At 45.5% G+C, this 21,368-nt stretch overlaps 1 protein-coding gene across 1 annotated transcript in view; it reads left to right on the top strand.

Moving 5' to 3' along the window:
* LOC128715891 (peroxidasin) overlaps positions 1 to 21,368 on the top strand; it is a 33,361-nt gene that overhangs the window by 8,192 nt on the left and 3,801 nt on the right. The window contains exons 2-9 of the mRNA XM_053810808.1: positions 1,453 to 1,668; positions 2,145 to 2,216; positions 6,313 to 6,551; positions 7,101 to 7,487; positions 7,569 to 7,754; positions 9,433 to 9,624; positions 18,979 to 19,182; positions 19,447 to 19,619. Coding sequence (XP_053666783.1) covers positions 1,453 to 1,668; positions 2,145 to 2,216; positions 6,313 to 6,551; positions 7,101 to 7,487; positions 7,569 to 7,754; positions 9,433 to 9,624; positions 18,979 to 19,182; positions 19,447 to 19,619 — 1,669 coding nt within the window. The remainder of the gene's footprint in view (positions 1 to 1,452; positions 1,669 to 2,144; positions 2,217 to 6,312; positions 6,552 to 7,100; positions 7,488 to 7,568; positions 7,755 to 9,432; positions 9,625 to 18,978; positions 19,183 to 19,446; positions 19,620 to 21,368) is intronic.

Genomic DNA, 21,368 nt, shown 5'->3' with positions numbered 1-21,368 from the left:
ACCGCACCACATATTGACGAAGCGTTCAAAAACATAAGCATTACGGCGACTCTGTCACAAAGCCGACTAAAGTTGGAGATGTTCTGGGTGGGACAAAAAAACTACACCAGCACCAGTTGTTGACCTGTGGAATGTTCTTGCCCGGCAGTAAATTCTCCATGTGGACGGAAGCACTTTAAATAACGTTAGCGCTTAGATTTGGCCCAGGTTTGCTACGGCGGGAAATGGGACGAAAGTACGGAACGGAGGATGAGGGGTAGCAAGTTGGCCAAACTTTTCTTCCCCAAAGAACGATCCATTTCTCTTGGTTTGAAGATTTGTGTAGTCGTACGTTTTATTATGTAGCGCTTGTTTTATTCTCGACAGGCTTTCCTCCCTATCTCATATCCTTTTCTCTCCGTCTCTTTTTTATCGGGCGTTTCTTTTTCTCTCGAAGGAAATCTTAACTTTTTTCGTTTGCTTTTCAATTCTGCAAACTCCCCAAGACCGGCCGTTTTTAGGCGCGCCGTGGTTTGCCCTTTTGCCGGGTTGGAAAATCGGTTGCAGCTCAACTTTTTCCCTTCCGCACAGGCAAAGAAATGAAAATATGAATATTTCGTTAGCAAAGTTAGATTTGCTTTTACTTACCGTGTGGGGCAGATACGCTCCGCCTGAAACCTGCGCTCCGGGGCGGCGTGAGTTTTTGTTAGCGAATAGTGAACAAAAAGGGAGCCATAGCCCATAAGAAGAATGGAACGAGAACATCATCACGAACATAATCAACGTTGGAGGGGTAGGGAAGGAGTTTTCCTCCACCGGGACACCAAGTGGCAGAAAGCAGGGCAAACATCGGTTGTGCTATTCGAGCTGTATTATTTTCCCATCTTGGCAAGCTGATAGTCGCTTGACTTGAATGTTGTTTGAATCGATCGTTTGCATTCGGAGCGTAAGCATTTGCGCCCAAGATTGCTCAAGATGCACACGACAGACAGTTCGGAACATAAATTTGCACCTGCGCTGATGGCAAACGCAATGCTCGGTAGAATCGTATCGGGTGCTGGATGCCAACTCATTGATTCTACTGTGGGAAAACGGTATACATTTGCTCTCTAGTTTGTGTGTACAATGAATGGGGTGGAAAACTCAAAACAACTACCTAATCAATCCCGTTTGGCGTGCAAAAAAGTGTCGTGTGTCGTGCAAATTGCATACTTTTAGGCTCTATTTTTAGTCCTATGTAACAAACAACATTCTTCTACGTTTTGACTATTGTAACTATTTTTGTTCTTTATAAACGTGTTCAGGATTTTACTTTTCGAAACGAAATGATTATTCATGAACTTAGCATAAAATACATTCTTAAAATACACTTGTAAGCTCTTAAACCCCGAAGCCTCTACCGCTTCAACATGGCACAAAAATGCTAATGATTGCAATTACCCATTCTCTCTCTCTCTCTTTCAAATTTACCAGCGATCTGCGCTACAATCACATCCGCGAGGTACCGACCGGTGCGTTCGACGGGCTGCTGCATTTGCACACGATATTCCTTAACGAGAACCAGCTGACGAAAATCCACTCAGGTGCATTCCGGGACCTGCCATCGCTCAAGTATCTCTATCTCAACCGTAACCGGATTGGTGCCATCGCTGCGGATGCATTCGTCTCGCTGAACCGGCTCCACAGCATGTAAGTACGCAAATATACCGCCACCCGGCTCATCGAATTTCGCGCCTCGCTGAACGGTGACACTTGCCGGTAAACCGCTTGATGAGTGTGCCGGTTACGCGAAGAACCCCCGGGGGGAAACCCGCTTCTTAGCGGGCTGAGCACAAAATTCGGCGAAATGAGGCTGTGGCCGTGTCACCGTGAACACGGACGGCAAGAAAACATCCCCACGGTGGGATACAAATACAAGAAAGTACAACCGAGGCCGAATATTTGATGAGCCACTGATTGCAAATCCATTCACCGGAGCGACCGGGTTTTTTTTTCACAATTGCCTCTCACGCTGTGAAATTTTGCTCTTATTGCACTTCCGATCCATGCACCATTCCTGGTGGAAAATCGGGCGGTTTGGTGTCGTTCGCAAAAATTCACTTTCTGATGGGTGGTACGGAAAAATGGAAAACCTCTCTCTCACACACACACATACACTTTTACAGGTACTTGCATTTCAACAATCTGAGCCGGCTGGAACCGCAAACCTTCAGTAACATGGCCTCCCTGGAACGGCTGTAAGTATGAAAGGCGATATAGAGAGTAGCGAGTGCATTGGATTAGAAGCAAGTGGAAGCTCTGCTGTGTGCAAGTCAACCTTCGGCTCGACGTTGAAAGTGAACCGTGCATGGGTAAAGTTTCAGCCCTTTTGGAACATTTTTTTTTCTTCAATTTTCCCAGACTGTTTTTAATGTAAAATGCCCAAACGGAATCCTGCGCCCAGCAGCAGCACCAGCACATTTCAATGGCTATTGATTATGCGATGGCTTTCAAGAGTTTTATTTGATCGGTAAAGCAAACGAGTTAGACTTCTTGGATGGGTGCTGTAGACAACGGCAAATGGATGTTCTTTTAACCAAACACACCAATACTGCTTCACCGTATCGTATACACTAGGAATGTTTAATTAAAGGCTAGAGAATAGAGCTGATCCTTTGTTCACTGTAAAGGTTTTCCTTTTTTTTATTCACAACGTTACAACCCATCATCGAAACGATTAGCCCCAAACCTTAAGACAAGTTTGAACACAATTTATCAAATATTTTAAACAAACGAAGATAAAAATGTTAGATTAATGTGGCGACATTTATATCCACAACCATGTTGCTGCAATTGCCTCAAATTGTTCAATCACAGCTTCAAAATATTCCCCTCCCCTCCCCAAATGCCACCATTATCCTTTTGTTGGCCGTGTTGGGAGGTTTTAAAACTCCAGCCAAGCGAAAGCCGTAGGAAAAGCACATTATTTTTAGACGCGCGCATTAAATTGTTATAAACGACTGTAATTATTTCTAATTGCATGCCAACCGAAACGCTTTTGTTGGGGGAGGAGATGCCCGAAAGAGTAAAGAAAGTGACGCATTCTAAATCCAATAATCACTCATTCCACGGTACTAATTAAACCAAGAAAAAAACAAGGCGGAAGGGAGTTAAAACGAATGGCAGCGAACTGCGGGCATAGGGAAAAAAAAACAGATAGGACATGGGCAATAATCCCAAATATGGGCACGCTCGGTGCACGCGAGCTTCATTTAATAAATCTTGTTTCCGGATTAATTAATGTAACGCTAAGCAACGGCGACGGAAGACACTGGGAAGTCTTTCCGACGCGTTGCTGGATAATTAATATAACGATGTCCTCGGGGCTTTCGTGCACTGAGAATGAATTCTCCGCCACGATTACTTCAGCGTGGAGACCAGGAAGAAATCAAGCGTCTTTCAATTGTGTTTAGCGTGGGGATGTGCGATGTGTAACCTGGTTCGAAGTGTCTCAAATATCTCCAATTTGACACCTTCTCACAAATTCTACGCACGAACTTTGACCGATGTAAAATTAATTGAATGAACTCAGTCCAATCTTCCGGCCTTCAAGCTTGCGTGATCCACTGGGAGTTGCTCCGTAAGTCTCCATTTAACTCCCAGTGCGTGCGTGTGTGTGTGTGTGACAATTACCTGATTGGAAACTGATTAGTTTGAAAATAGTTTCAAGTCGTTGGCACTTTCCCGGACATATTTTCGCCACAACTTTCCCGCACACAACAGCGACTGCTGCCAGCCCGAAGGGCATACTTGCGTTGAAACTTCTGCCCAAGCTCTCCGGAGGATAAAAGTTAATCTTTTAATGGGTGTATCTGTTCTGTTACCGACACCGCCACCCCTCACCAGTATTCCCCCCTAACGGGGGTAGTGTTGTGAGCTAAAGTTTGTTCGTTTTTTTTTTTTTTGTAATTTAAACTAAGCGCCTCCGGGTACTTCAATATTAACCATTTGATTAAAACCGGAAGCTGCTAGAGTTGGATACGATGATCCGAACAACACACCAATCAGGCGGCAAAAAACACAAAAACAGAAAGACGCAATGTGGCGCAAAGATGGCTGGCGGTACAGCTAGCAAGGATGCCCGAGGATAGGTCGACCCAGCGTACCACGGCTGGCGTCTCAACCACGACATCACGTTCGCAGTGAAGGAAATGGTTCACTATCCGAACGGGAAAGAATCAAATAAGAGCATAGCGAAAGAAGTTCCATCATGTCGCGGACCCATCGGTGGGTGAGTGACGACGATGACAATGACATTAGAGATGTGGTGCTTGCATGGCACGTTCCGAGCGCCATCCGCCAGCGCGGATACATGCTCGGTAGACGCCGGGCTGGCTATGAATGGACGGACATACCCCTCGGGAAAGGGTCCGTGACACTCGTGCAACAACAATATCCGGTCGGTCTTGTTCGCTGGTTGTTATTATTTGCGAAATGTGACAAGAAAACGGAAAATGACAATACCTTTGCGGAGGTTGTCGCTACTTCCGCTTTCCAATCTGCAGAACGCGAAAGGACGAAGCACCCCGGGGCACTGATGGTGGACTTACCGATAGATTGTGAATTTCTCGTTGTAGATTCGTGGGAAGATGGAAGGCTGAGAGGAAAATCTCAATACAAAAGGGTTTCCCAGGATAAAAATCGATAGGTGCGTAGTTTAATAAGGAACTACGAAGGAAATGTGTGAAATAGACACACGACTATTTCTGTGCAATCTACCATGGAGGTCATAAAAAATTCAATGCAAAGAATTGTTGAAATAAGAAGAAAAGAAGAGGTTTGATATAAAAATAAAAATGAAATCAATATTTCGATATTTCTTTTCTTGTATTTCCTCGAGGGATCTTGTCTTTGCTACATCCCTTTCTAGACAAACAATGTCGAGAAAATGCCACTTGTCTGGTAAGCAGCAAATGAAATGAGTAAATACATACACACACACACATACATCAACTCTCACCCTGTATGAGACTGTAAGATGTCTAGTTGAATGAAAGAGGATATCACAAAAAAAAGCTACATAAACAACACTGGAAACTTCAAGCAATACAACGAAGAGCTCGAAAACAGCGCAAACAAAACCAAAAGTAGAAAGGGAAATAGAACCGGCCAGCTAGGAGGTTTAAGACTTTCGCATCCATTTTAAGTGGAAATTCTTGGCTCGGTAGACGTCTTAGTCTCAGGTTGCGCATGTATTTGTTTCGGCCCTTGTACAATCCACCGGCAATCTTGTTCGATGCCGCAAGACGCGAAACCTTTTCAACGGAGTAAAGAGGCGGGCAATTAAAAACAAACACCCCACAGCTCCCATCTTTTACCGAACCAACCTATCTATCGCAACCGGGTGCGGAGAACCTAGTTACTCGTTTTGCTGATATTTACTCCGGTTCGTTTCCCGTTTGCCGGTGGAAGCACAGCGTTCCCTTTTCCTTGATTTTATATTTGCTTTCCGGGAGCTGTTCAGAAACATTTTGAACAAGTTGTGTCTCGGCGTTGTTTCTATCTGTGTAAGTGTAATTGAAAATGGTAAAATAATCGACGCTAATTGACGCAGTAGTTTAGGTATTAAATCGACACGTCAGTCAGAGCCATTCGGATGAACTTCCGGAACAGCGATTTCCAGCGTAGCAAAAGGAAAAGATGAATTTATATTCCTACCATCATTAAAAGTTTGTGAAAACTGACGTTAAGACAGAAAAAGAATTAAAAACACCATCAAATAAACAGTTCCGAATAACCATTAGAAAACATTTTTGTTATGAAGATTGCATAAATTTGGGCGTTTTACTACGCTAGGTGTGTTTCGGTATGCTTGAGCACCTGCTATGATCGGATGTACCATTTTCGCTCGAAAAAGCACCAACATTTAGGATAGCTAACAACTTGTTTATTTCTTTTGGCAAGATTATTTCCAAGGAATCAAAATACGCGCTTGAAAACAATGATGTTAATGGCAGGACGGCGTAAGAGCATGACAATAACATCGTTTACCGTTTCCTTCATTACATTATTTGGCTGGCCCATTATTTTTGTTTTGCCTTTATTTGCATCGTTTCTTTCAACGGCGCAGTGAAACGGAGAAAGTTTGCTAAATTGTATCTCAGTTGGTTCAATGTTCTGCTAAAAAAATAGACACAAAACACTCGAAGGTTGATTTGCACCTGCGGCGCTTCCTGGACGATAAATATTTTGCCAGCCCTCTTGAGATAAACGGACCCCGGTCTTAACGCTCTCATTCCAACCTTTTGTTGCCCCCCCGGGTGTCCCGGTTTTATTGCCTCGCCCCATCGACAGCTATTTGCACGGCAACCAAATTAAGAACATACCGGAGGGAAGCTTCGAACGGTTGCCATCCCTGCGACGGCTCCGGCTGGACGATAATGCGCTCGAGTGCGATTGCTCACTGCTCTGGTTCGTTCGGACGATGCAGCAACCGAACCGGAAATCTCTGGTGGCCGGTGCAACCTGCGCCACGCCGCCCTTCCTCGAAGGTCAACCAATTAGCTCGTTCACGGAGGAGGACTTCCACTGCGGTAAGTAGCGGGTCCCACGGGTGAGTCCAGCGATTTCAATCCCCTTCCGTTTCGTTTCGTTTTCGTGATAAACAAAGTTTTTCGCTTACCGTGTGCTTCATTCCTGGTTTTGGAGTGGAAATTAAAATGTGTCTCATTAGGGAGTTATTCAGCATTATGTTGCGGACGCCGGAACCAGAAAATGAGGACGACGGTGGAATAAATACTGCTAATAACTGTTTACGGCGTACAAATGAAGGAAAACACCTGCACCGTCATGAATAGGTTCATCGTTAACCTGATTTCTTTATTTGCGGCATTCAGTAGATGTTCCAGGGAAAAGGACGAAATTCTTGGTGTCCAATTCAGAGTTGTTTTTTTTCTGTCGTTGGGCCAACTTCCTCTGATCGATGATATGATTCCATTTGCCAAATTTTATCCCTTTGAAATCCGATTAGCTCCCGGAATCCCGGAAAATTGAAGCTTCCCAGTTGGGGGAGTGGAACTATACTCCCTCCTTTTCCCGTGATCCCAAGCTAATGTGTTCGCTTTCGGTATCCTTCCTCGCAGTGAAACCGGAAATTGTCGTCCAGCCGAGGGACATCGAGATAGGCTACGGCCAGACAGCCGTATTCAGCTGCAAGGCGTCGGGTGCTCCACGACCGGATATTGTATGGTTGTTTGAGGAGAGCCCGGTCCGCTCGGAGTCGGACGGTCGGGTATCGTTACTGCCCGACGGTTCGCTGCGTATCGACGAGCTCGTCCCGGCCGATGCGGGCCAGTACGCGTGCATCGCCCGCAACAGCCTCGGGGAGTCGCGGTCACGCACCGCCCACCTTGCAGTCAACAACGATGTGGTCGAAAGCGAAGCGGAAGCCCCGAAGTTCCTGCGTACACCGGTGGACCCGCTCGAGCTGCTCGAGGGTGATCCAATCCTGCTGGATTGTGTCGTTACCGGTAGGTACCGAGCGCCGTCGCTTCAGTTAGAAACACGATTTGTATCCAACGCCGGGTGCGCTGTTCCATTTCTCTACACAGGTGCACCGACGCCGAGCATTTTATGGAAATTCAATAACGAAAACATCCAGAACGGACGCATCAAGCTGTTTGGCAATGGTTCACTGATTTTGCCAATGTCGACGCTCGATGACGGTGGCATCTACACCTGCTGTGCCGGGAACGCTCTCGGCAACATTTCGGTCAACGTGACGGTCTTGGTGAACGGTAAGTGTACGGCCCCGAAAAGGGACCGCAATCTTGCGCCCCCACAGAGTGCACTAATTCCCGACCGGATCCAAACACCTGCGGTTTATCCGTGTCCGTCCGTGGAGTTCACCTGCCATTCCACGGCAGCTGCCTGAGCCGTGAATGAGCTCATATCGCTCCGGACGTAGCTCATCATCTTTTCGGGGACAAATCGACACCGGGGATGCTCAGCTCGGGCTTTACGACTGACATCACTCTCGAGCGGAGATAATCACGTTACAAAGCCGGCAAAGGTCGGGGAGTGGTGGATTTGCATGGTGGAAACACAAGAAGACAGTAAATCGTTCGCACTTTGATGCAAAACAACAAGCCCAGGTACGGCGTTTGTCGACGGTGTCGTGCTGGGACGGTGCACCGGTACACACTCCAAGCCACATGACAACTGGTGCGGAATGCTCAACCACATCCGCATCACCCTCGCCCGGTGTTACCTGTGTCGGACACGTACTCGGTGAAACCCTGGGATATCCGGAGCCCTTGAGGCCACCCCGCCCCTCCCCGAAAAACGAGCACCAGGTTAAACTAAGCGTGCAAGACGTCTTTTGCTCGATTAAACAAATGTCTACCGCAAGTGTAATGGTTAGGTACTGTAGGGTTCCGGTCGTACGCCGACGCGGTACACACGCTGGAAACACTTGAGAACACTTCGTTCTCAATTCTCACAAAACACTCACGCCGGCATGCTTTCTAAACTTTTTGTCCACATCGGTTTCCGCCTACAAGCACTCGAATGCTGGGTGTGTGTGTTCTGTTCGTACGTTTCGCGACATTGCATTCAAGCTCGAAGACGCGTACGACCAACTTAAAGGTATCGAATTCCACGGAACTTATGTTCTTGGGTAGGAAAATCGTTCCGAGAATTATTTTATTGTTACCTTACGCAAACTTCGATGCAAATGAACTTTGCGTTAGCGCAGGCACAGACTGTGCCGTGCACAGATTTATTGTACACCAGCTCTATAAAACCCGATTGTTACAGATATAGTTTCTCGGAAAATTACTGTAACGCTTCCCGGAGAAGAAGTTGGATTGTGTGCATAAGTTTGGGAAGTCATAAAGTCGGAGCAATGCCGAAAGGTCAATCAAGGCGGTCTTTAATCGGATAATCGTATAAATTATACAGTTATGTTGAATAATTCACAAGCTGAGCGGATCACAAACGTTTCTTCGCAACGGTTAGTTGGTTAGAATTGCTTTTTGGAAGCGGCCAAAACTGTCTAAATATACAATGCTTTTTAAGCCTTTTTTTGCATACTTTTAGGCGCTGTACATAACTAACATTTAGTAGACAAGACCTATTTACAAGATAATGAAAAAAACAGTAAATTACTTTATATTTATCAACAAATGAAGCTTAAATAAATATAATTAAGTATAATTTAATATAACTTCTATATCGCGATCCAAACGCTAAGGCAACCAGAACAATATAACCGCTTTTTAAGTTACTCCTTGCCGAACAACAAAACAGAACAAAAAACGACACACCTTTACACCGCTCTGCACCTGTTAATTGCTTTCGCATTCTTCTACGGTACAATGCAAAAACATCGCAACAGTCCCAAAATAACCCACCTAACGCCCCCGAAAAACACGCTGTCAGGAATGCTAATGTAACCGTTTTTGCTAACACTAGCTCGACCGCTTGCATCCATCACCACCTCACCGACAGCATCCGCAACCGCGCCGTTGGCCACCGGTACAACGGCCGCCAACCCAACCACCGTACAGCCACCGAATAGTGCCACTCCGCTTTCGAAACCATCCCCCAAACCGACCGAGCATAGTAACGCCATACCGGGCGATTACGGAATAGAAGAGCATGAGGGTAAGTAGGTTCCATGATGTGTTTGTATAAATATCTTGTCGGAAGTAAACTACTAGTCATTCATTTTCTACACACTCACACACACACCCTGCCTTGACAATTAGAATGATATTAAATTTTCCACCCCTTTGCCTTTTTGTACCATACGCAACAACTTCGAAGGTCAATCATTCTCTTCACTATGTTAAGTTTTACTATAAGTATCACTGGTCTGATGTCTATGGCCGTTGGCTTTCTTCAATGAAATACTAAAAACTGAAGTATCACATCATTTTTACCATGCCTGAACATCCATCCAAGTCCACATAAAAGAATCCATTGTCTGCCAACGATAACAGTGATTTATTTCTGAAGCATGCAACATTCCGACGCACTTCACTAATCTGATCCGATTGCTTTTCCGCAGTTTACTAAACTAGATTGATTTTGCTTGCGTACATTTTAGTGTGGTGTGGTTTTGTTTGCCACAATATTGACCATCGATTGCAAACACGTTTGAATAAAAACTAGAGAATACAAGCAAACCATCCGGCTACCCCTGTTAACACGCTTATTAAGAGAGAAATGTTGACGGCTAACAAGGTTTTTTCCACGAACAGTCGAACGTGCATAACTTTAGGCGTTGAAAAATTTGATCTTTGAATACGCCCCAAAGTATGCAGTTTATTCGACATATTCTATCAATTTGAACTAAAATAGTGCGGAATTGTCTTGTTTTATACAATTTTTATCACACTTTTGAATTGATATTCGAAATAATTTCTCTATAGCAAAATTCTATCGTTTCTAAATCGTACATGTCCGACGGGTATTATTCAGACATAGCGAAGCGCTTTCGAGATTCGACCACTCATGGTTTACCGAGTATTTGATGAGCTGTCACTAAATCTATTTCTGTTGGTTTTGTGGTCAAATCGTTTCTGCACACAAACTCATGTGTGTATGTGTACTTTTTTTTGCTCTCTCTCTCTCTTACTCTCGTTACATTGCGTATTACAATACGTACGAGGATGGAAGTTGATTTGCATGGATGCCTTTCCGGTTTTTTTTTCTCTGCTATGATTAATATGCGTGCAATCTAACGTCTGGAGCACATTTTCGAATGACTGTTACTGCCACTTCTATGGTGAACGCACCACCCTGCACATCCTAGTTCGGAAATGTATAAATTCTGACGAGCGTAATTTATACTCGAGCGGATAAAGAGTGATTGATGGATGCTGACTGAGATGTTTATGATGTGTCATGTATGCGCTCATGGGCAGAAATTCGTTACGCATTTGCTGTTGGAATGATGAGGCAGACATCTGTTATTGGGTGCTGCTATCGATTGAGTAAAACAGGAATGCAATGATGTGATGCAAGCGATACGTTCAATGTAATTACTTTTGATCTTTGCTGGGCCGGATGTTAAACACTATCTAAGTCATAAATAGCCATAACGGATGTAAGGACTGAAGATGAAACATCTCCATTGAGCGTATGGCATGAGAGAATTGAAGATTAATAAAAGGTGAAAATGAGACATTTAAATTTAGCCAAAATCACACCCAAAATCAAGAATATTCTTTTTTCTTTTTATTTTTTCATTCTCCAAACTTCACGTTCCCGATAGCGAATTTGTCGCAACATTTAATTTCCCATCGCACGGGACGTGTATGCAATACGCTCATTAAATATTTCTCGAGCCGGAACATTATTCCAGCCGAGCCGGAGTGTGCTGTCGTAATTTATCACTGCACCCATCGCCGTGGCCGAAAGGTTGTTATTTCGAAAAACAAGCAATCCACCGATTGCTATTGCACACCGGACGACAGTTATACTACCTATCCGGCATGAGACCCTTCATGATTGCGATTGCAGCACTGGCCGGTTGATGATGTTTGGCCACGACCGGCATCGGTTGACGATGAACGCTACCGGCGTGCCTTTAGGTCCGGCAGGCCCGGGCATCACACCGCAGCATCGCTTGCCAAATGCAGTTAGACAATTTACGTCCCAGATCGCAACGCAATACCCAATCGATATTTAATTAAATGCATCCATCAAGCGGTCGTTGCTACAGTCGAGCCTGGGGAGGAATCGTCCACCGTGGTGAACAGTTTTGGGAGGAAGCTTCTGCATTCTGGGCCGGAAAGCAAACACTCGATGTGGTCCGTGCATTCCGTTTCTCGGAAATCGGACTCATCGACAAATGATGTAAGTTTATCGAAAACCAACCAGTTGGTTTGAATGTGTTATGTAATAATTATTTACTGTTCCGTAGAAATGGACTCAAATTATAGTGAAACCGTGAAATTTCAATTAATACTCTTTGGGTTTTAAAGGAGCTAAAATCCTGTTTTGAAAGCAACAGTAAATGAATTGTTTATGCACATTGCATAGCTTCAGGCGTTTAGGTAAAAAGTCTCGTTATGTTGAAATCGGACGCCTAAAATCATGCAATTCGCGTAACAGCAATGTTACGTCAACAAAAACAGTAGCTCATAGTACAGAAAATGGGTGGGATTTTTATTATCTTTCTCCACCTGCTGTTCATGCTGTTGTATATCAGCATTATGAAGCATGTTATCAAATTAAAAACAAAAAGTGGTGAAAACAACAAACAACGAAAAAAAAGGATATACTGACCAACACGGTACGAGGAAGGAAAAAAACATGCCACCCTGTCGATGATGTTATTTGTTGTGGCCGATGATGAGGATGAACAGAAAAAGAAACAACATTGCCCGAACGAGTAATGCCTAAAAACGCGTACCAAGCGGTTGATTGTGCGCCGAAAAAAATAAACAAAAGATTGCAAAAAAGTTTAAAAAAAACCCAACCAGAGAAGAATATTTTGCTGCTTGTACGAACCGAAAGAAAAACAACACAAAAAAACAGATGATAAACATCACGTTTCCCGGGTAGCAGTTTCGTTCCGAGCAACAGTGAAGGCTCGTTTGATTGAAGGACAGCGTTGGACTAGTTGACAGAAGATAGACATCATCATTGGGAACTATTCTTTTTTTGTGCGCTGGGACCTTTCTTCACAACTATAATGCCTCTCCCTCCGGTAACATTTCGTTCGTCTCATCTCGTTCAGGACAAAAATGGAGATCTAAGACAAAAAAATAATCGAGGATAAATCCCGTGATGTGGCACCGACAGGGCAGCTGCCAACGGATCGGCATGCAAACGTCAATGGTTTGCCACTTTTTGGAGCTTCGACTGCTTCGATTCTGGTTCAGAATTTGACGCATCCATTATCGAGAGTTTAATCAACGATTCGGTGGATAAACAGATTGTCACCAAGCGGGCAGGAAGGTGTGTGAGTTTTTCTGCCTCTAGTGCCTTCTAGTCGTATATTCGCCATCATGATTTGAGCGCACAGTGTCGCTGGTGGACGATACTGATGGAATTACGTAGCAGTGTTCTCGGTCTGTGACGTCCATCCAGGATCAGCCGTACGTGTGGAAGGCCAACAAACGGGGCCCGGTGCCATTCGAGGGCCGGAAAACCCCATCTTCGGCATGTTCATCGTTGCAAATTGCACTACTCAAACACAACCGCGCTGGGTCGTTAGAGGGTTGGTTTTTGGCTGTGGTTTTTTTGTTCACCTATTCTGATTTGTCTTTTCAAGGTAGAATTGGATAAAAAAACCCCCCAAATACGAACCGGGATGTTCTATCCCAATCCAAAAATAGACCGTTCGTCAATATTGATGCTGATTAAGTCCGTCAGACTGGTGGGAAAAAATAACAAGATGTTTTATGATACTTCTCGTCCAGTTTTGCGCCATTCCATGCGGTCTGTGGACGGAAAATGTAAACCGTCTGCTATCGGTAGTTAAGGGGTTTTCCCTTTTTTTTTTTTTGGCTAGTGCGATGATTCTCAACACCGATTCCGACCATGAACCTGCTGCCAATTATGAAGACGATAGGCTTGCATCGTACCGTTTCAATAGACGGGGACAGACAAGTGCTCCATTTGTGCTATTGTGCGTTTCCTCGGTGCCTCGGCGTAATGACGTTTTCAAGTTGACGCTCATCCGGAAACTCGTCTTGAGGAATGGAATTGCTTCGAAGCCGATTGTGAGGGTGTGTCTGACGCGGAGACATCAACCAGCAACCCGGGTTGCTCCAGCGAAGCGTCCCAAATCAAGTGACTCCTGATGTTCTGGGTCCTCTTTGCAACGTGCACCATTCCTTCATTGGTTTTCCGATACTCAGATAATCAGATTGACAAATTTCATGCCCCAGTAACACTCGGCTCACAGGGTGATGTACCCGGCAGGATGTCACCAACGACGGTGGCAATATTCCAATATGCTTTAACAAACTACTACGGACTTTCGGTGCATGTTTGGTGAGGTGTTACTGAGTGATATGGCGATGAAAGATGCAATTTGAAATTCAAATAACGTTCCAGAATCGGTTCCGAAAGAATCCAGTATCGGTGCCACTTTATACCACTGCAGACACTTCACTCGCTCATCAGTAGGGATGGAATTTGTCTCGGAAGTGATGCAGACGCTTGCAAGTACGTTGAGTAGTTTTTTCCTCTAGCGAAACCATAACACACGCAGGTTGATTGTCGAAAAAAAAAAGAGACGAATTCCCTCGCCTCCACAGCTGGAGCATTGAAAATACGCATAAAAGATAGATACCCAAAAACTCGACTCGGTTGTGCATTCGTTCGCCAACCCGCATTTGGAACGATCGATCGGTACGGACGGCCACAAATTGGTGCCGGTGCCAGTTCCGGCTCGCTTTCCTCCGCTGAACGGGAGGTAGACACGTCCACCGAAATTACCGTTTGATTGTGATTTGTAATGAATGGAATGTAATTTTATTTCCGATTTGCTTTGCCGAGCTGCCGCCCTTTACTACGGCACCGGGCAGGTGTTTCGTCTGGTGTCAAACATCCTTACGCTGTCCATGATTGACGCACCCCGGTAGCTGCGGGATGGATCGTAATCGTGCAGTTTGGGGTGGGGAAAAAAAGAAGAATCGCATCGGAAAAGGCGTTAGGCGGAAGATAAGCGAGATAAGCATATTGGCCCGGAAACTGAATGCAAGTAATTGAATAAGGGGATTTCGAAGGATGGATAAAAAAAGGGCAACTTAGAAAGGAGATTATTGAAATTGAAGAACCGTAGACTCGGGAAGGATTTTCCATTCCAGTTCCATTTTCTCCAGTTCGCAAATGAAAACCCATTTTCAAATGTCTATTCTTGGATTGGTTTCTAGACAATCTAGCAGTTACAACGGTTAAAGCAGATCAAATAACCCTTTCAAAGGGAATATTGTTATCCTAATTGCATAACTTTAGGCGATTTTGTGCTTTTACATATTACGTAAACGCTATAGGTGATAAAAGTATGCAATTCACATCAGTAATAAAGTTATAAATTAATGTAACCTCACTAAAAGGAATATTGGTATCCTAATTGTATATCTTTAGGCGTTTTTGTTTGTTTAAGCATCGTTAAGCTTTTTGGTGATGAAATTATGCAATTTGCAGCAATAAAAATGTTACATCTCATTGTATTGAAGAAACAGGAAGGAAAGAAGTATACAATTCGCATACTTCCCTAATCGCATACCAAGTAATAATTTGAAGGAAAATTGTTATCCAAATTGCATAACTTTAGGCGTTTTTATGTTTTTACGTACCTAAAAAGCTTTTGATGGTAAAAACGTGAAATTCGCATGAAAATAAACTTACTAAAAGTGGCTCTCTTTCGAAAAGTTTGTGTCTAATACAGGCAGTTCATTTATAAAAGTCTTCTAGAAGAAAACTCACAACCTTCTAAACAACCATGGGTCTCCATGGCACAAACGACTTCATCCAAACGTTCCTGGCAAACGAGATTGTTTGGTGTGTGTGTATGTACTGTAATCGGATAATAAAAAAGCGGCCTGTCAGACAACGAAGATCGAGGTCCGGTGGTCGATCGTTCCTTTCCTCATCGGTACCGTACAACCGTAAAAGTCTAATTCAATAAACGGGAAAGAAAAAAACGAACCTACATATAGCTGGAAAATCGAATCGATCGATCCAATGCAACAAACGGGTGGAAAGGAAGTGTTAAAAGGGGCCACAGCACAACCAAACTGCCACCATACAATATTCATTTCATCTTCCGATAAACCACCGCAACCGTGGCATGGTCGAGATGGTTAAATGGATCCAATCAAATTATCTTTCACCTTGTCGTGTCGTTTAATTTCATTTCGATTCCATCGTGTACCCGGCCTGCTAGGACCTGTCAAAGAGCAAGTGACAAGCGTCGGTGCCGTGTGGAAGATTGTTTTCTTTTTCCTTGTGCAAGATACCACTGATACCGGGTGTGTCTTCAATTACTTGGAGGCCCGAGGCGATCGTTTAAAGGGTCAGCTGCAGTTGCTTTAAACCGATCATTTCGTGTTGACCGTACCGTGAAGGTTCCCATTCCGGGATGCATAATGTAGAACGAAGCTCGTGTTTGAGGTAGAAAAGAAAAGGAACAATAAAGACTGTATTCGCCCACCAAAGCGACAACAGACTCTTTTCTCTGTGTGAATTCCGCACAATAAAAACGCTTCCTTCCTGTTGGCAACGTTTGATTGAGGACGATATTTTGGGACAACCGTACCGTTTACCTCTCGATGATCTTTGTCAGAGTTGCTTCCTATCATCGCATAAAAAAAGAATGTTGAGCCGTTGTCGAAACAGACGTTTAGGTACACCAAAAAAAAAGAGCGCTCCCAACACATTCGTCCAATAGAAACGAAGCCAAATAAGGTTACTTTGCATATTTATTCAGACGTGTAAAAAGTTTTGCAGCTCCATCCTGCACATCCCACCACACGTCGGGCACGGCATCTTTGGATCAGCATGTGGGCGAAGTCTTATTACCCTGGTTCGAGAGGAGATTGTAAAAAAAAAACATATTCAACCTTGATTTACATTGTTGGCGCTTCTAATGATACCTGTTGCATAATGTCGGGGGCGTTCCATAATTGAGGTACATCGTGCGTTACAAATGAGATTCGTAAATGAGATTTATTACACTGTACCACGGCACACGGTACGCTCCTGTCTGCATACATCAAATCACAAAACCCCTCCTCATCACTTTTGATTGCTAAAATTGTTGCCATTTAGGAAAGTTTGACGGCAAACGTTTTTAACTTATCCCGGCGCTTCGAAGTTCTGTTCAATTCGGTGGCACAAAAGGCAACGCTTTGGTGACATGTTTTTCCAATTTCGCCGCTCGCTTTTCCATTACAGAAGACAAACCGAACGGTGAAACAAACAAAGATGTCATGTCAGCTGTCAGCTGTGGCCGGGGGAGGTGGGTCGCTTTAAAACGCTGCCACGTTCGGCGTTGTTTGCTTTCGAGTGTGTAGACCAGCGCTGTTGCTCTCTTCTCGGTCTCCATTATGTTGTCGGATGGTGCCGGATGGCATTGCCGTCGGAGTGCCATCGGAAAAATGCTTACCAATAAATCTGTAAATGCTGTCCGGCACCGGCTTCTCTAGCCGAGACTCAACGCGGTACCTAACGGAGCCACCTTAAGACGGGGAAGGGGGCATCAATATTTTTCACTCAACCGAACCACCACACACGCTCCAATGCTCCCGCACATCAATCCTTTCCGAACAGCCTGGAAGCAAGTGCATTCCGTGCATGCTAGAAACCTTGCTGCACACATTTCCGTTTTTATGGTGCGCACACCGGTGCTCCGGACACCAGATAAACCCCATTTCTATTTCTCATAAATTCGAAATCGAAGCCATACACAGCCCGGAACAGCTCGGTGTTCCATGGTAAATGCACCACCATATTCCACGTATCCACCACGGCCATAAAGCAGCCTTTCTGCTACGTGCAAGCACATATGTGTGTGATGGCGTCTGTGGCAGCAGCTTCGCAGAAGCAGGCAGCGCTGCTTTGGAGAAAGGTGCCCGGATTACCTTCGGTTTTCCGAAATCCACGGAAAATACCGTCCAAATTTGGCAGAATGAAAATTGAGCTGCAAGTGGAATGTTCCACTGGCACCATGTGTGCATGTCACTGCTTCTTCCGAAATTGGCAGCACCATCCAGAGGCAGCGGAGTCGGGAAGACCCAGCAAGACGGAATCCTTCCCCGGCCCGGTATTACGGAAAAGCCATCACCCACAAACCGGACACTACACTGTTGCTCTTTGGGTATGTAGAGTCCTGCCCGGTAGGGGCGGCCGACTGGTCAATGTTTTAGCACAGGGGCAAACTCCTCCCGTCCACCCGGCTGTTGTTCGTGTGCTCAGGAACATATTAAATTTTCAAAAAGCAAGCACACAAAATGGTTTCGAGAAGAAGAAAAAAAAAACTATCTCTGCACAATAAATAATAACCCGACATGGCATTCGGGTGGTGTGCCATCTTTGTGTCCCGGTTCACCATCGTAATCCAATCTCGATGGTAAGGCGATGAACAAAAAAACCGGAGAGGAGAATAGAACCGAATTCTGGACGTTTGTTTGGTGCGTCCGGTGGAATTCCCTGCCAGGTGGTGGACTTCATCTGTACGATTGTGGATGAAGGCATTGAAATTCCTTCCATTAATTCGAGGTCCAGCAGTGGGCTTCTTCTAATGATTCTTCAAACATCACCTCAAAGAGATCTCTGTGTAACTCTCCAGAAGATCCACAAGTCCTATTTCTCTTTGTTGGTAAATTAGTCTTATCAAAAGAACTTCATTCGAGGATAGCATCTCCCTTCGAGATGGAATTGAAATACAGTTCCCACCGAAGCGCTTATCCCTGGCAAGCAATGAATATTCAGGGTTGAGATCCATTCACCTGTTCCTCGAAGCCGGGATAACCTCAAAAACCCCAAACCGGACCAGAAGTTTGCTCACACGGTGGTAGAGCGCTCGCCAAGATAGCAGCAAGTCCAGCAGATTCCAAGTCCAGACCAAACCGAGGGAAGAAAAAAAAACTGGAAACGCTCCCTTTTCTAACCACACACCGCAACACATCGCCACAGTGGTCGGAATTGAACAACAAAATAAATTTCGGCACATTTTGCCGCTTCTGTTTCGCTCTTCGACACACGAATCCTAAGTGCTACTTCCGGGGTGTGCCAGAAAATGTTGCACCGTACCTGGTTGCCCTGGTCAGTTCATCTTCGTACTCGCCTCAAACAATCCATCTGTGCCACCCGGATGTGTGGCTCTCTCTCTCTCTCTTGACCACACTTCAAGTGCCCGGTGTTAGCGAACATTCTACAGCAATATACATTCCACCATCTGGCCAATCTCCTCTGTAGCTGTTTCCCTGCTTTCGGTTGAAATTTTTCATTCTCTTTCGTCCCTAACCTTTCCCGATATCTTTCCGCCTGCAGCACCACCGAGGATAGTGCTCGGGCCGGAAAATCAGCACGTGAAAATCGGCACCACCTTGACGCTGGAGTGTGAAGCCGACGGGAACCCGCTGCCCCACATCTGGTGGAAAAAAGACGGTCTACCGGTGAACGAAACGAGCCAGGTCTATTTCATCGATGATGCGATCGAGCTGACCATCGACCATGTGGAGGAATCGGACTCAGGTAAGCAGGTCCAAAATGTCCGACGCGGGGTTTCGGATGTAATCCTGTTGCTTCCGTGGTCGGCAGATGCTTCCACGCCAAAGCACAAACACAACCCTTTATGGCGCGTATCGGGGCGAAACGATGGAGGCAATCTTTAATTGATCTAAACACCCCACCCGACACTTGCCGGGCTGTGATGGTAGCGAAACGTGACCGAGCGCTTACGATTGACTTTGACATGGTTCACCGTTTTCGTTCAATCATCCCTTATATTCCTGGCAGGCACGTACGTGTGTGTGGCCGAGAACGAGCTGGGAATAGCCGAGGTCGAGGCGGAAGTGGTCGTGATCAACGTGGGTCCACCACGGTTCCTGTTCGAACCGTACGATCTGGATGCCATCGAGGGCACTACCGTTGAGATGCCCTGCAAAGCGGAGAACGACGATATACTTCAGGTAGGTGCGAGCGTGTTGGAGACGGTGGCCCTTTTATGGTAGTTTTCTTTGAACTTTCACTGGCCATCGAATTGAGGCCTTCTGGGTCGCTTAAAAGGAAGGAAGATGGAGGAAAAATCCTGGCATGAACAAAAACCAACCAAGTCTTGTGCACCTTTCCACCCACTTACTGTGCCTGTCTTCAGGCCGGAACCGTGTTCAATCCGCTGCACCAACGCTGTGTAATGCATCGGATTTTGCTTCCAGTATGCTTCAGTGCACCGCACGCTGATGTGAGATGCACTCTGGGCACTCAATAGGAAATTATCCTGCAATGCAACCATCCACCTGTACGTGTGCTCGCTTGGTTGAAGCACGGAACACGCGGTGGGTGATTTTAGCAAACCGAACTAATTAGACATTTTCACGCTAGACGTAGTACTCGGTACGCTTGTGCCGAGGTTTTCCATGGCTGGTGCGCCGACTTTGAAGTTGAAGCGTTTGCGGCATCCGCTGGAGCAGTCCCGCGATATTTACGCTGAAAGGGCAGCGATGCAGCAATGATGTCCTGTGTGGTTGAAGTTATCCGACCAGTGAAAGATGGCACTGAATGAGTGGCAAATCATCGAGTTGACCTTTGGAAGTCCCGTAGTAGAATTATCCGAATATTTTTCAGACTCTAGTCTGTCTTTAAAAAAACGCTCATTAATCTCACAAAATGGCGTCAGGTTACACTTCCACCACACTTGAGCTAACGTCAAAGAAATGAGTGTTTCCATGCGTCCATCATTTACATTCAACTCCGAGCCCTTTTTGATGTATGTTTCGGCGAATGAATGGCAAACTTTTCAACTCGTAAAACTCTCCGTTCTGAGAATGCTGCATCACTTAACACCGACCGGCCACATACCTCAAAACTGCATCCTTCAAACTAATCCCCTGCCGTGAAGCGAAAGATTATAGAATACGAAATGGACAAACGGTGTTCCTAACTTCAGGCTAAACACTTGTAGATAGAACCTTTCATCAATGTCGTCACGGTTCCTGTGCGGAAGCTTTGGAAGTTGGCTCCAAAGCTCACCCTCGCTTGTACGTGGCCCCCCCCGTAACAGTGCCCCCGTTGCCCCACACGCGACGGTGAAGCATAAATAAGAAACCTAATGGTCCGACGATGGATTCCAGCAAATCCCTTACCTCACTCACACATTTCTGTAAACAGCTCATTTTACAGCGATTCAAAGCGATCACAAATCCATCCTTCATTCTCGGCATCCCCCGGCGGTACACCGGCGCTAAACGGCAACCAAATTCCAAACCATCAAGATGCCGAGACGTCCTATCGTTTGTCGTTGCACAGATCCGCTTGAATTCCGGTTCCGGGCCACCCCACCAGCCTGGCCTTTAGCCGGGCAAAACGGGCAGTACGTGCTAATCTGTTCGTTTCCGATCATTCTTTGCGTTCTTGGTCCGCAGTCCGCCCGAGGTACGGCGTGGAGAAATTTGAAACCCATATCGGACATCATGTCCTGTTATGGTGGTGGTTCGTTGGGATCTTTCATGGATGAGGTGAGTTCTTGCGGAGAGGCTACGATAAAACCCCCACGTTTTGACCACGGTTATGTGCGGAGGCTGGAAACCGGCATTGGCCGTGCGGGAAGATTATGTAAATTTTAAGATGAAGTTGCTTTACTTTTCAAACCGATAAGAGGAAACGGCATCCGTATCGATGGACCAGCGGGCGAAAGAGACCAGCGATGGATATTCCGCTGC

Source organism: Anopheles marshallii, chromosome 3, assembly GCF_943734725.1.
Source record: "Anopheles marshallii chromosome 3, idAnoMarsDA_429_01, whole genome shotgun sequence".
NCBI lineage: Eukaryota > Metazoa > Arthropoda > Insecta > Diptera > Culicidae > Anopheles > Anopheles marshallii.
Note: the sequence above shows the minus strand (reverse complement) of the source record. Positions and strands in the feature narration are given on the sequence as shown.